The sequence below is a fragment of the Anas acuta genome, chromosome 15, assembly GCF_963932015.1.
Source record: "Anas acuta chromosome 15, bAnaAcu1.1, whole genome shotgun sequence".
In the NCBI taxonomy this organism is placed as follows: domain Eukaryota; kingdom Metazoa; phylum Chordata; class Aves; order Anseriformes; family Anatidae; genus Anas; species Anas acuta.
In genome coordinates this window covers 9,886,319-9,902,388 of record NC_088993.1, presented here as the reverse complement: position 1 = coordinate 9,902,388, position 16,070 = coordinate 9,886,319, and the positions used below count along the sequence as shown (strand labels likewise).

Below are 16,070 nucleotides of genomic sequence, written 5' to 3'. Positions count from 1 at the left end.
CAAAGGGTTAAAATAAATCTTGGAAGCAGTAAAACAATAAAGCTTATTACTTTGAAAATCTGCATTTTAATGCCTTTCAATAGCAGTAATGCTTAGGCTAGAAATTTGTGATTTTTGTTTGCCAATTGAAAGATTCTGCCTTTGATATGATAGATTTGACATGCTGACTTTTTTTCTTTTTAATACTTCTCTTTGTTTTGCTTGGTTGGTTGTGGAGCAGCCTTTATTCACTTCATGTTGGTTGAACCTGGGGCTGCCCAAGTGCATTCTGTGTAGTGAGATCAGGATAGACTGGGACAGAACAACCCACCAGTGCTGGTACTTTCTTTTACAGAAGGTATCGTGGGCTTTCTGAGAGCCAAACAGAGCTGCCGTGGTGCTGCCCTGATGATTAGGTGATGAAAACTTTCCAGGCTGGGCTGGCTTGCCTGGGGCTGCAAGGCTGAGCAGCAGCTGGCAGCAGCTCCGCCACCAGTGATGGAGCCCGCGTGGAAGAAAGCTCTGCAACAGGTGCTTGTAAAACCAGCCACAGAGGGAGAGAAAGACAGACTGGCGTAGATAAGAAATGTAAAGATGGAAGACAGAAAATATGTGGTGGTTTTTCTTTTTTTCTAACTGGCATTTATAGACTGAAGCGTGGTGAGATGGAGGGAAGTGAATCCAGGCAGCAGGAGCTGAGGAGAAGGGTTTTGATTCATCCTGGTGGGGTGGGACAGGACAGGGTTTGCAGAAGAGCAGGGAAAGCATCCTAAATGGGCTCAGCTAAGATAACCATCTGCTTTGCTACCTGGAAACCATTGCCAAGGTACGTGCTGATAGGACAGGTGCTGAGCCCTGGTCCCACCCTCACTGTGAGCCCCATCAAACCCAGAGGTGGGGCTGTGCCTCAGCACAGGACCATGAATGGGTGCCAGCAGTGCACTGAGGCGTGGTCCTGCTCCTGCAGCAGTAACTCCACAGTAACACTGGGGTTGTACTGGGATAAGCTCCTGCAAGCTGTGCGTTGGGGTGTGCAGCTCCCGGGTGGGCACAGGCACGGTGTGTTTGGTGCCAGAACATCTCCGTTACCCCCTCACAGAGCTGCTTGTTAACAGACAGCCTGAAAGTTACCTTGGGTCTAGCCAGTCGGATGAACCAGGCTGCTCATTGTACCAGGATGCATACAGTTGTTATACCAGGAGCCTGTTGAGTCAGCAGAGAAGCTGAATATGGGCGAGCAGTCCTCTGGAGGAACCAGGGCAAGGAGATAACACAATGCTAAACATCAAGTGAAAGACTGTGCCTGTACAGAAGCACGTTTTTTTGTTTGGAAAGTGTGTACAGAATTTGGTGGGATTGTGTTCAAAGCGGAGGCACAGGTGAGCTGCTGCCCAGTATATGATCAAGGCCAACAAATATGCAGAAGGTCTGACTCCTTGTAGGAAATGTCAGTGCAGGTACTGCCAAATTCGTTATCCCTAGTAGTTCTGGATGACTTTTTTTTTTTTTCTTCTCTAGGATAATTAGAGTGTTTCTAAAGTGCAGTAGCTGCTCATGGAGGAGCACTGAGTCCAGTCCCCATAGGAACGCTCTGCGCTCCTTAAATATCCCCTTAAATGTGTGTGGCTTTGCTTAATTACCATGAATGAAGTTGGCAGCCCTTGCCGTGGCTGTGCTCAGATTCACACATTTCTCTGTTAAGATTAATTCCAAAACACATGTTCAGGACCCCAAGTTTTATTGACATATGATTCATTTCTCTTTTGGCAGATTTGAGTAGGCAGGAATAAACGTTTTAGACCAGCAGTAATGAGAGCTTGGAGATCATTCTGCAAAAGAAAAAAACTTGCGTGGTCGTAGTTGGGGAAAATAGCACAAAGATTCCTTCTCCCCTCAAATTAAGCCATTTCTATAATAGAGGGGATAAGTATTGGACTTGCTTTTTTAACTTCATACTATGAGAGCAGTAGAGTGACAGTCTTTTAAGGAGCTGTCATCTTTGTCCATTCAAAACAGCATGTGCTGCACAAATAGCTCTCCTGTGGCAGGGCTCTACAGTTTTTGATTCCCATCTCAGGGATAAGCCTACGGCAGGCATTGTACTGTTGTTCTTACCATGCCTTGCCTGGGAAGGAAAAGCAAGAAGGGAATTTGAAATTCAGGTAATGATTCACTTTGGGGCAGTTCTTTTGCACATTACCTTGAATTGTGGCGTGCAGGCAGGTGGCCCTGGCACGCTGCTTGGAGCCCTGCAGTTGTGCCTGCACCGGGTTTGTTCCTGGCACCAACACTCCTGGGCTTGTCCACTGCAGTCTGAGAAGGAGCCATCCTTGGGAACATGTTATGATTTGTGCTTGGTAGCACGGGGTATTATTAAAAAAACCTGCCAGCACACATCTCTCATACAGGCATAGGACAAATTGAAAGGTGTCCGGAGACTTTGTTTAGAGAGCCTTGGCACAGCATTTGGTTCAGCCTTGTGTGTGTTGGTGTGGAAGGAGGCTCCATCCTGGTAAAACAGAGTTGGAGGAAATCAAATATGGAAGTGAGCATTGTCAGGGCTTTTTCCGTTTTTCGTTGTATCTTTTCTCTATTTTTTTTTCCTGGGAAAAAAAATTGAGCTGTGTTTTTTGGTTGGTTGGTTTCCTCCCTTTTTTCAGTCTTTAAAGCTCCAGCACTGGGAAGTTTTTCTTTCTGAACATTTTCTCTTTTTGCCCTTATCTGTCTCTTCTGCTTCCAGCTGTCACCTCAGCCACCTCCTCCCTTCACCCGTGTGTCGTTCACTCCTTGCCCTTTCTGCAGAGGACTGCGATACTGCAGGAATTATTTTGTTGAGGAGGAGCCCAGAGGAGGTGCTGGTGCTCTCTGGAGGAAGCCTTCCATCTCGTGCCTGGAGGCTTTTTCATGAGAGAGGCAAATCAGAGATACCTCCACTTGCAGTTGCTGGTGGGAGCAAGTGGCAGGTAGCCATTCTGCTCCTGTTTCAGGTTCCCAGATGGATCCTTGCTTTATGGCTGAAACGTCAGGGCTGTTTGACTCGTACAGCCTAGGGATCCGGATCAGAAACAGTCCTTCCTCCAGGTACTCGTCACTGCCCTGTGGGCAGTTGCCCTTGCACTGCCTCCCCATGCGAGGTGAAAATGAGAAGCTGCTTCTCCTCGCTGGTGTCATTATAGAGGATGTTGGTGGGTCTGGCAAAGAGGCAGAGCTGGGGGAACTGCTCCAGCCACAGCATCGCTGCAGGTGCCATGCAGAGAGCAAAAGCCTGCTAACCTCCCTTACCCCAAGGTGTGTGTTTGTAGAAGCAGGACTTGTGCCACGGCTCCTGTGAACACGTTGTTTGTGAGCTGCTTTTGTCCTGTTGCCAGAAAACTCAAAAATATCAGAGAACCTCGAGATGGGCAGTATCTCCTGGGAGGGTGGGTGGGAATAAATGGTTTCCTTGTGGCCACGTGAATTTGCAAAGACTTCAGAAAGGATTTTGTGACTCTCTTCATCATGTATCTACTCAGCCTCTGTTAGATAGGTAACGTTCTTCTCCGTTGGGGTGTGTGTGTGTGTATCTATCTATCTATCTATATGTGTATATATGTGTGTGTATGTATTTCAGGTTCTGGTCCTTAATAGCCCAGCCTTCCAGAAATGATCGCTGTGTGTCACGGGATGCTGTAGAGAGCCTGTTAGAGCAAACTGTTCTAAGCCATCAGTTTTCTGCTGTGCCTGGAGGTATCATCACAGATAACCTTGAGGAGGAAAATCAATCTGAAACTTCATTAGGAGCGTTGCATAGATGTCTGTGCTGATGTAATGTGCTCTGGTTCCCGTCGGGAACTGGGGAGAGTTTTTAGCTGCAGGATTTTGCTGGTGTTGTAGCAGTACGAAACGAACAGCTCAGGGGGGCTGCGAGTAAGGAATTGCCCAGATCCAAACAAGATGTGCAAGTGGCATTAATTAAAAACTCTCTTTCCCTTGGGACAGCTTTGTTGTGTTTCCAAGAGGACAGAAGAGGAAAAAAAATATATCCTTTGTGTGTTTGGTTCATCCCAAGTAGTAAAGGTAGAAGGTTCTGGATCAAGGCGAGCCCAAGGCTGGCTGTGAAATAGGCTGTGGAGGGGAACAGCCAGGAGTGAAATGTAAATGAGAGCATCAGGAGAGTCTCAGACATCTAGGCTTGTGTCACTTAGGCACCTAATCAAACAGGAAATTGCTTTCCCAGGGTCATCTGGGATCTCAGCACAAATCAGCACGTCATCAGCATAATAATGGTAACTCAACCATGCCTTTGCGCAGCCGTGCCTGAGGGGCACCTCTGCACATTGTGTTCTGTGAACATCTTGTGTTCACATAGGCAAAGCCAGCAGCGTTTCAGTTTTCCGATGCAAAGATGGAGGAAAAGGAAATTTCCGAAGCTTCCGTCCCCTGCCATGACCAATGTGCTGGTGACACGTCTTGTGCTTAAGCTCGCATCCCTCTCTTCTGTGCTCAGCCGAAACACAGGGGTGAGATTTGGGGAGGCTTTGGTGTGCCACAGAACAACAGCTGTGCTGCTGTGCCTGGAGTCTCTCCAGGAAGACATGTCTTGATGTTGTTCTTGCTGATAAAAATACCTATAAACAGCACGGTGGCCACGGGGGCAGTGGTTATGGCAGCGCAGTGTGGATGCCCAAGCTCAGCAGGTCCGTGTGCTGGAGGAGCACCCTGGCCAGCCCTGCGGGCCCCACCAGCCACATGGGACCTCTGCATCCATCCCTGAGCTGGGTCTCCTGCCTGTCCCGTAATGAGAAGGGTCCTTTTTGTCCACCGTATGGTGAACTCCAGAAGCTCCCCAGTTATGTCTGTTCTGCCCGCTGAGCACCGAGTCCATTAACAGCTCCTCTGCCTACATCCCCATTTCCCTGTCCGACACAGAGCGTGCCATCAGTGTGCGTTATTAGTGAGGCTGTCACGTCAGCAAGGGCACACCTGCTGTGAGCTTGCTGGGGAAAGAGCAGGGAGCAAAAACCTGAGGAGGTGCACCTTGGGTCTGGGGCTTCTTGGAGCACCCAGTTGGGTCCTTGCCTGTTGTTTAATGATGACTGCAAACGACAAGTGGCCAAACAGCAGGGGAAGGCTGCTGAGCGTGGTTGGGCATCACGGGGTGGAGGTGCTCATCTGATGTTCTGGGGAGAAACGCATGGTAGCTACCAACCATGGATGTTTTCCTGAGTGCTTGGTGTCCCCTTGGCCACTGTGGCAGGATTTGAGATGTGTTTCCTAGATCATTGCAGCTAAAGTAGAAGTAATGTGTTTATAGGATCAGAGGCAGTTCACTGCTCGAGTTAAGTGCTTTTAAAGGCCTGAGTCACTCATACTGTAAGCTATTTGGGGAGCTGGGTTTCCTTCTGAAAGCACCTTTTGTTATCACTGGGAACACTTTTGTTGTTCCGCCTTGCCGTGGGGCTGCTTTGTTTTTGAGCACACTCATGCTGCCACGGTCTTTCTGGGCTGGCTTGTACCTTACCTCCCCTAAGATAATTAGCAAAATCTGGACACACTTGAAAAGCAGCAAGAGACAGAAGGCACTACTGGGATTTGGGAATTTAAGCCTGAGCTGAGACTCATTAAAACCAGTTATAGTTTTTTGACTTTGGTGGATCACGCTTACAAAATAAAGTATTTTATATCTCTCCTCACTTAAATTTATGCCCAAACAGTCAAAAAGGTTCTTGTGGAGCTGCCGATATCCCTGGTAGGTTGGGTCCTGCTGAAAATCAGGGATTTAGCTTTACCTTTCCCCAGCAAGGTCTCATGTTGGGCAGCACCATGGTGCTTATGTTGTAGGAGCTCTTTGAACAAACTTGGCTTGGCTGCAGGGGTACCCAGCCTGATTTTTGTGGGCGTGAAAAATGGAGCAATTTTGCTCTCATTGGCTCAGGCCCTTGGGCGAGACCTGCGTGTCCCTGCTGAGCCTCCCCTCGCCTCCCAGGGAGACCCCTTCCTGCAGCCTCTCCTTTGGCCGAGCAGCTTCTTAATTCCTGCACGTCTTGGTTAAGGTCCACAGGTTCCCCCATGGATGGGTCTGGAAGTAATTACCCCAAATTTTACTGTGGATTTCCAGCACTCTAAGTTTGAGGTGATCTGAAAAGTCCTACCTTCCTGCCCAGTGTCAGCCTGCCTCCTGGCTGTGTCAGGAGTTTGATATTTACAGGCTAAACTGTTTGACTGTCTCTTCCCAGCTGGTAATAGCATCACTAATTAGTTTCCTAATTTGTGCTGTCTAAATGTACCTGAATTTCTAGGAATTAAAGTCTGTATGGAACCCAGCACAGCAGTGAATGCGAGCAGAAAACAAGCCTGGATGCATTAAAAACATTGTTGGTGTTATAAAAAAATGAGGTGAGGTTGAGGGATACCTCAGGTGGGTCCTGTTTGTGTGTTGTGGGTGCTGAGTGTTCTGTTACTGTGCTCGTAATAGATTTTACAAGCCAGGTGTGAACTTTGAGATTAGCCCTTGTGATTTGTTAGCCAGGAGGGGGAAGGAGAAGTCATCCCGAGTGACAGCATCGGGGCGGCTTTGTTCTGGCTGTGGGCTCCTGGCCAGGTCTGCTACCATGGTCCTGCTTGGGGGACCATTCTCAGTGATAAATGTGTCAGAGGTTTTGGGGGAAAGTCAAAGCAAAGATGATAGAATTGGTCATTTAAATTACCTTGCATGTGATGCTCTCCTAGATCCTTACTTTGTGCTATGGTTGGGCAGAACGGTTTGTTTTGGGGTGGCTTGACCTTGCAAGAATTGTGAGCACTGCGTATGTGTTGGGTCAGGTGTTGGGAAATGTCTTTCTCATTGAAATAATTGAAAATACCGTATTTTGAAGAGAACTGTGATGTGGGGCTTCATGAAGGCTGATGGAAGCAAGTTGCCTTCCAGGAAAAGCAAAAATACTGCAGCAGCAGCAGAAAGGCTTGCAGCACGTGGTGAAGAGGAGTCCGTGTGCTATGTAATCACATCCTGCCACGTAATGTGACCCAAGAGTTGGTGTGACAAAAAGGGTTAGGGTTAAGAAATCAGATGCTTTCTATAGCATGGGAGAGAGGCTGTAGCGAGGGTGCAGAGGTACCATCGGGATGGCCAGTTTGGGGTTGATGCTGCTGGCGTGGCTCTGGGGCAGTCAAGCATGTGAGTAGGGCACGTGGTTTTGGTTTAGGATTAGGCAGCATATTGCCATATTTTCCTTAGAAGGCAAATAAATAAATAAAAATAGATTGTATTGTATTGCATGGAGGTGCAGGGCTTCCTCAGCCTGCCACCTGCTCCTGCATGCTGAGCGCGTCCTGCGGCTTTGCGGGGAGTAGTCAACGGGAACAGAGGAGACAAAATGCCTGGGGGAGAACTTTTAATGTGATTACCTGACGTCAGATTTAGCACTGGGCTTGTAGGGTGAGGAGCTGAATGGCCGGCAGGCAGGAGGAGCTGCTGGTGTGCTGCCTTCCTGCCAGGCAGCGGGTGCAGCCCCGTGCCACGCCGAGGACCTGGGGGCCTGGAGGGAATTTGGGTGTGCTCGTGTTCACAGCTCTGCCCGGCATGGGCACCGGGTGTGCTGACCTGTCTGCTGATGAATTTGGTTCTTGGCGCCAGCTCAGGTTGTGGCTGTGTCTCAGAGCTTTTTTTTTCTTTATTGCCTACCCAGTCACTTTGTGATTTCTGTAATCTAATATTTGGGGCACCGTTAAAGATATTTAAGCCTTTCGCTATGACTGCAGTACCGCAGCAGCTCCTCTTCTCCTGTGAGTGGGCAGTGGCCGTCATGTCTAGGCTGGGCTTTGACCTGTGCTGCCACTGGGGATGCAGAGCTAGCTTTGGGCTCCTGCATGGACCTGGGATGAGTTTGAAGGAGCGGTGCCCTGCTGGGGCAGGTGGGTGTGCTCTGCACCTCCAGCATTGCTTCCTTGTGCTTATTTTGCACTCGAGAACAGCAGCATCTCTGAGCCAGGGTGTGCTAAGGGGAAGAGGTTGTTCTGTGCTGCCATGTCTGAGGAGCAGTGCTTTCAGTTCTCCAGATTTATTTATTTATTTATTTGCCCCAGGGATGTGTTAACCATCTCCTGCCTGAGCCATAACTGAAGCTCCCAGGTGGCTGGTGGTGGTCCATGGGGGCTGGGGAGGGGGGAGAAGACCTTCTCCAATGGGGTCCGTGTTGTGTGCATTAATCAGGAGGTGAGGCTGATGAGAACCCCCTGGAGCTACTCAAAGTGGAGGGGGGTAGAAACTACTGACCCTGTATTCCTTCTTCCTTATGGGTCCTCTTTGCAGTGTCTTCTGAAAAGCTGATGAGTGGTCAGAGGATAAAGGAACAGACCTTCATCTGGGGGTAGTGTCGTTTCTTGTTTCTGCTCAGCACAAGATACCACCAGATGGTTCTTGGTTGCGGCTTAGAGTGTGACTAAAATTTGTTTTTCAGGCACTCAGGCAAATGGGTTTTATTTAATTTATCTTCCTGCTCTTTCCTTCCCCTCCGAGCTTTGTTCTGAATTTCCACATTGCCTTTTCCCTGTAGAATGAAGTCGAGCTGGGGGAGCTGCTGTTGTCACTAAACTACCTACCCAGCGCAGGAAGACTGAACGTGGACATCATTAGAGCAAAACAGCTTCTTCAGACAGACATGAGCCAAGGTTCAGGTAAAGGGCAGGGTATTTCTCACATTACTCATGCACAGCTTCTGTGTGCTTCTAAAGCAGACCGGCAGCAAGGCTGCAATTTGGGGGGGACCCAGGAGGGTTCAGATGCTTGGTTCCTATTAATTCAAGGCAACAGATCCTCATTTTATATGTATAGCTAGCAATAACCAGTGTCCAGAACACTTACCCTGAGCTAAAATAGAGAGTATGAATACCTTCATCTTGCTTAAAGTCAAAATCTCTGACCCAGAGCGAAGCGAGAAACCAGGAGCCCAGTTTACCCTGATGCTTTGGGCTGTAAGGCAGCCCGTTTAAGGCTGTGCTCTGTTTTGCAGGTGCCAAGCACTGCATGAATGTTAATATTGCAATGGTTTTATTTAGGGTAACTAGCTACTCTGGAGGCAATGTTAGGTTTTTACAGTGTCCATGCGTTGTTCCCTGCTGTTTCTGAGCTGGTAATTGCTTCACGCACATGTCCTGATGGGTTTTTGCCATACTCCCTGCCCCAGCCGCTGCTGCTGCTGCCAGAACATTGGCATTTTCCAGAAAGAGCAGTGCATTTGGTCTGAGTCAAGGCTGTCATTAATTGTGCTCAGCGTGGTTTCAGCAGGGAGCACTTTTAAGCCAGCTGCCCGACTTTTGTCTCTCCACTGTGTGGCGGTACGAGTCCTGCTCCTTTCCCAGCACTGTTCTCTAGCGTGGTCCTGCCCTGTTCCCACATGCCCAGCTGTGCTGAACCTTCCCAAACCAGGAGCATCGGCTTATAAAACCAGTAACTTGCAGCCTGTGTTTTTTCTCTCATGTTTTTGTCAGATCCCTTTGTGAAAATTCAGCTCGTTCATGGACTGAAGTTAACCAAAACCAAGAAAACCTCCTGCATGCGAGGGACGATAGATCCCTTTTACAACGAGTCCTTCAGCTTCAAGGTTCCCCAAGAAGAACTGGAAAATGCCAGCTTGGTGTTCACAGGTAAATGTGCTGCTGTTGTTGGTCTAGCATGGCCTTGGTTGTCTCCGAGGTGAAAGAAGAAGTAGTTGCAGGTATGCAGAGGAACCCGTGCAGGATGGTGCCTGTCTGGTAGCTGCTGTGCAAGGGATGACCAGCGCTGGAGTTTCCAGGGAAGCTCAGTCTGCATGCTGTCCTCTGTGAAAGCCTTTCCCAGCTGAAGGCTGGAGCTGCTGGAGAAGCACCATGTCTGTTCTGTATTTGATTGGTGCCACTGGGAATGGTTTTGTGCATTAATTATGCTTCTTGGCAGTAGCCAACTTGACATACAGTCAAAAATTGGACAAATGAGAGAGGAGCACTGAGCAATCCTGAAGCCCAAGCATTGGCAAAGATAACTTTTGCCTGTGAGATTAGGCAGGTACAGGTGTTTGACACTGACATCACCTCTTCCATTAGTGAGTTCGTTCATACGTCTGTTTTTGAGAGGCTGGGATCTGGGGGCAAGCCCGGAGGAGCACTGCAGATGGGGTCCCCAGACCTCGCAGGTGCTAACCTCACACGAGAGCTCTGCCAGCGCTGGAGATGCTTGGCTTGGATAGGAATTATTACTTTATATGGATTCTGAATCTCTTATTTTTGTTCTCTAGGCATGAAAATGTTCAGTAGAAACTGGCAGTTGGGTGTGCTGCTCAGAGCCAATGTAGCACAGCATGGGGATGTGCTGTAGGCTGGGAGCTGGGTAGGTCTGGTAGAGCTGAGGCAACGTTGTGGGCATCCAGTCAGCACTGCTGTAGAGACCACTGTGGCTGGTGGCTTTTCTGCTGCTCCATGGAAATGTGGGACCCCCAGGAGGTGGTGGGTTTTCCTCCCACAGCGCAACTACACTGCAGGTGCCCAGGACCTGGGTCCGAGTGGTGGATCTGGGGACATACCTGCACCTTTGGCCACTCTGGGTTCCTGTGCTTCCCAAACCTTTTTTCTTACTTCTGTTTTTCATAGCTTTCCACCCATTACTGCACTGTCTTTTTGAAGAACAGAAAGGAATCTGCATCTGAAAGAAAATATTTTGAAGTATTTTCTTATTTTATTTCTTACGTGGCAGATACAGGTGTCACAGCCTGCACACGAGCCTAATTCCAACCCATTAGCTTGTTTCCAAACGTGTCATAGCAGAAGTGATGCTGATCAGCGATTTAAATCCTACCCTTCAAGTACAAAAATTTCTTCAGCAAAAAGCCTAATTAATCACTGCTTTGCGTGCACATCGTTCTTGACTGTACCTTTCATGTGCAGTGATGAATTTGTTCTGGGAAGCTTCTGTCAGGTGCTCACGTGATGGATGTGAAATTCTTTTTTTCTTTGTTTTCCCCTTTTTCTAAGAGAACAACAGAAGGCAAACAGTATCAGCTCTGCGCAATCAGGGAGGATGAATGGAATGCACTGCTCCTCACAGCAGCTGATGAAGTTGGCATTGATGCGTGAATGCCTGATTTATTTTACTTTTTTGTTGTTGTGTGCAAATGGATGTATTTTAAAATAAGTCACTTGGAAGCTAGTTGATTCATAACCATACGTAATGCAGCCGGATTTCAATGGCATGCCTTTTAAGTGGCACTTCGCTGTTAAGTAACACGGTGCTTGCTTTGAAAGTTGCAATAAATAATCCAGAAATGTCAATGGCAGCTCCAGAGCTGGTGAGGAGTGTGCAGAGGAGCAGCGGGGCCAAGTTCTTGTGGCTGCTGAGGGATGATGCGTGTAAGGCATAGCTGTGGGCATCGTTGCTGCAGTTGGGACTCTGTTGTCTGACAGGAGGTGAGTGGTGTTGTGACCATGGAGATGGCCGTCTGGATGAGACGGGAAGGGATCAGGCAAAGAGACTGCCCGAGGTCACACAGCAAGTTGAGATCAGCCTGCGTTGTCATTCCAGGAGAAACCAAAGCTCCATGCAGCTCCGTCCTGTCTCCAGCAGTAGCTGCTAGCAGGTACCTGTGGGAAGGGTCCAAAAGCCAAGTGTATAGAGATCAGCTCAGGCACTCAAGGGGTTTGTGAGTGCCAGAATAGAGAGGTGTCGCTCACACTGCTGTTTGTAGTCTTCTGCTCGCTGGTCTGCTGTGAGCCTCCTGTCTGGTTAGCAGAGGAACAGAGACCTGTCCCATTGTGAGGACCTATGAGGAAGCCTGTGCAGACACCTGTGGCATCACGGGGATGTGGTGGTCCTGGGGACATAGCAGTGAATGCTGAGAGCCACATTCGGTCTCTGGACACTGGTGGAAATGTGTCACCAGCAGGGACTGCGACAGTGATAGGTGGATCTTTGTGGTTTTAGTGAAATGAAAGTCCCGGGATGGGGAAGGTGGCATTTACCACTAGCCTGCTCTTGGCACGTTAGAGAAACTGGTAAAGGGCTTTGGGATCTTCCATTACAAGACAATGAAGAGCAAATAGTTGCCAGAGTGGAGGAGCTCTCTGGACCTCACAGCATGAGGAGCACAGCTGAGGTCTTGTTGGTATTTTGCATCTCTAAAAAGCAGGAGCACAAGCCACATTTTTACTCTAGTTTTTGTTTGTTTGTTTGTTTGTTTGTTTTCCTGAAATGGTGGTTCTTTGTTGTTTGTTTTGTGGGAGCTGATTTTATTTATTTATTTATTTTTTCAATCCACAGCTCCAGTCCATTAGGTCAGTTAATTAAATTTGCTGTTGAGTCAAAGTCCAATTGAAAAGGAAAATAATCCTGCTTGAAGGGTGGCTGATGATGCTTTGAATGGATAGAGGGCTGCAAAAACTGTTGTGGGAGCCAGAAATCAAGTACATCTTCAATAATTTAAAGGAGCCCTTTTTGTGGTTTCATATTTTGGACCCAGTCTGCAGCTGTCTTTACATTGGCTTGGCTTCATTTGAAGGCAGTGGAGTCGTGCCAGTCCCTATCAGCTGGGGCTCCTGCCTCCCTCTGTGTAGCTCCACCGCAGAGTGGTGAGCTATCTAGACAAAGTATGATTATTATTTTTTCCGTGGTGGTGGCTTTTTTTTTGTCTTGAATAGACTGTCTGGCTTTCAGTGCACTGTAATAACAATTTGTACATGTTTTTCCTGTGGCTTTCCCAAAGACAGCGCATGCCAACCCTGAAAATGGGCAGCTCTCTAAAAGCCACTTCTCTGCTCTTTTCCTTGTGGTGTCCTGTCCTTTGGACTGACTGTGGGGTTGAGGTACAGCCTCTGTGGGAGATGGGCAGTACGTGCCTCCAGGTCGGGGCACACAAACTGCTTTAGTGAGGTTTGGGGCATTCTGGACCAGTTCTTAGATCTCTCATCTTCCTTGGGCATATTGGCATTGTACACTGGAGGTTGTTGGCCTTTACAGACCAAAGTGCTTCTCCTTCCTTCTCCATTGGGGCAGGGTCCCCTGTTCAAGTTTTCTGTCTGCCTTCCCCTCTGTGCCTACCTCAGATGCTTGCTGGAGGTGTCACTGCCTTGGTATCCCTCCCTGGTGCCTAAAATGAGGTAGGATGAGCTCAGGGGGAGGCTGTCTCCACCAGAACGTCAGCTGTACACGGCTTCTCACCAAAAGAGGCTAAAACCAGGAAAATGATTGGTATTCAAACAAAGTCTAATGTCCCAACAGAAAAAAGACAATTAGTGAGGCAACACTTCAAGGGGAGGATGTTTGATTTTTAATTTACTCCATCAAACACCTTGCCTGGGTGATGAGCATCTGTTTACAGGCAGTGACAGGCAGGCACGTTTCAGTGTGGTGCTTTGTTCCACGTGCTGCTTTTGGCAGCGTGGTCACCACCTGCCATGGGCCATCTTCTGCTTGGGTGCAGGCAGAATTTGTCTCTCGCAGACAGACAGGGCTTTAAAGGACAACGTGTTCTCCTAGCCACATACACCTGTGAACAAAGGCATTAATTATTCCTTGTCCCTTAGTGACGGGAGTGTGGAATTTGGGCCCAGCACCAGTGCTGTTGGCTGCTGCCTTCCAGTGATGCTCCAAGGGCATTTCCGAGAGCACAGAAAAGGATGTTTGAGGGGCTGTGCCTTGAGCCCTGGGCTCCACAGGGCTGGATGCTGGCGTGTAGAGGTGTGCTCTCCCTGTTGATGGGTCTTGGGCAGGCTGTCCTCTAAATCCCAGCCTAACCTTCCGAAAGCCCCGGCTGCACGGCAGGAGGTAAGATGACACCTGAAATCTGAGCACTGTGGTATTTTGTTAATGATTATAACGTTGTTAATAACAATCGGCGGTAATGCTGTTTGCGTTGCAGCAAAGCCCAGATGGCCCAATAAAAACCACCAGAGCTCCGGGGCAAACCGCATCTTGGTGACTTGTTAACATCTTCAGATCACTTACAGCTTGCAGGCACTTTCTCTTCTGAACCATTTGTAGGATTTTATGAGTCTCTTCACTGTTCAGTATGCTTTAATGATGATTTAGGACCAAATTGGTTTTCTTTTTCTTTTTTTGCTTTGTTTGTTTGTTTTTTGAGTTCCCAAGGAATTGTTGTTGAACAGAGGGATATTGAACACCTACACCCATGGTTTCAAGGGCTTCCACGCACCACAGGGGCTCTGACAACACCACTAAGTGCTGCTACAATTCATGTCTTCAGCCCACAAGATCACGCTGATGCTTTATCCCGCGGCTCTAATTAACTTCCAGTTAATAGAGAGTGCTTAATTAAAATAACAGATTGCTGTTCAATAGTAATATACCTTGTTCCTCTACTGCCTCATTTTCCCTTTCTCTCGGCCTTTGGAAAATTTAAGGACCATTTAATGAAGTTCGAGTTTTTAGAGGAAGAAAAATCCATGTCAGGATATGTTGATAATGGTTTAGTTTGGGGTAGTTCAGTTTGCTTCGGCTAACGTGATTTCTTTTTGAGGAAATACTGCCTGTTGGAGCATATTCATTCCTTTTGTGCCGTTACAGCATTAGAAAAGAAGAATGGGATCTTCCTTGAAATCCTGACTTCTTGCTGGAGGTGGATATTTCAGGTCGATCAAGATCTGGAATAAGCAGTCACTAAAGGCACAAAGAGACTCTTGGGAGCACAGGCTCACAACTGTAGCCCTTCGCTCTTGTGGCTGGTGAAGATGATCTAGTACAAACCTGTTTGATTTTGTACACTGCCTACTGAGTATGTTTTGCATGGTAGAAAATGGTTTGGGGTGCTCTTGATCTACACAACAGCATTTCTGGGACAGTTGTTGGTGAAGATGAAGGGGAGAGCAAGTTTAACTGGGCAGAAAACCCTGGAGAGATGGGCCAAAGCTGAAGGTCTTCATCAGCAGCACACCTTCCAGGCGAGCCAAAGCTAGGCAGACAGGCAAACCGTTGTACCGAAGGCTTACAGATCCCAAAGCCATGTTTACCCAAAGTAGCTTGAAATAAAACTAACCAGGATTCATTCTGGATGAGTGGTCAGATTCACAGTGTAAGCTTTGGAGTCAGGGTGATGTTTTTGGTTTTTGCTAGGACTGCATGAGATTATTAAGAGCCCTGAGAATGGGACGGGGACATATCAAGTCATTTTAATGGTATTTTTTTAATTATCAGTTTGGTTTCCAAATGTCCATGTTAGCTGACCATGTTGAAGGCAGATAATGGATATGGCCTCAGGCTTCTCTGGAAATACATGTGAATTTTGATTTGCCTGGCTGTACGTTGGCATCTGAAGGTCATGCTTTCATCATCTTCAGGTGCCCATTTGCAGGGAGGAAAACCCAATCTGTTTGGGGTCATTACATATCTAATTTCTGACTTGCTGCTTCAGATGATGAACTCTTGTTTCTCCTATTGCTTTTTATGAAAAAAAAAATATATATATATATTCAGGCACTGTCTTTTGCACACATGTATGGGGGAAAAATTGTCTCCTTTAATAAGAATCAAATGATTTTTTTCTCTGTGCTGGCACACAGGAATAAGAGGTGGCTTCTAATTTTTAATGCTATCATTTTGGGTACCATGATCTCTCTTAGATGAATAGATAGTTAGGCAATTTGCTGCTAGATTTTTTTTCTATTAGACCAGTGCTTCTGAAGCATTGTAGTATCTATATATTCCATATATCAGGAATATATAAATATTGCAGGTCAGAAGTGGAATCTAATCTGTGTTTAAATCTGTGTAATCCTATTCTTAGTCAAAGGGGGGAAAAAAAGAAAAACATTGATGTCAGCAGAGGATTTTCTCAGGATTTATACCTGTTTAATTTAGATCAGAAATTGGCCTTTGTGTCTGGCATTATAAAATACTTAATGCATTTATGCACTGGGCACCATATGGTCTGTGCCCAGCTCTAGCGAGAACAGCAGAGCTGCTGCTTTGCTCCGCACGTGACCCAGCAGGTCCTGTGAGGGCATCTCCGCTCTTGTGGTGATTGGACCAAGCAACCACACCCAGGATTATTATAAAAATAATCAGATATGACCTTGAGGCTGTGGGCAAGCTGCTGTGGTGAGAAGATGCTGGTCTCCCTGTGATGCCAGGG

At 47.5% G+C, this 16,070-nt stretch overlaps 1 protein-coding gene across 7 annotated transcripts in view; it reads left to right on the top strand.

Moving 5' to 3' along the window:
- Positions 1–16,070, top strand: part of SYT17 (synaptotagmin 17) — a 47,042-nt gene that overhangs the window by 14,663 nt on the left and 16,309 nt on the right. For all 7 annotated transcript variants that reach the window (XM_068699864.1, XM_068699857.1, XM_068699860.1 and 4 more), the window contains 2 exons: positions 8,514–8,634; positions 9,448–9,603. In XM_068699864.1, coding sequence (XP_068555965.1) covers positions 8,514–8,634; positions 9,448–9,603 — 277 coding nt within the window. The remainder of the gene's footprint in view (positions 1–8,513; positions 8,635–9,447; positions 9,604–16,070) is intronic.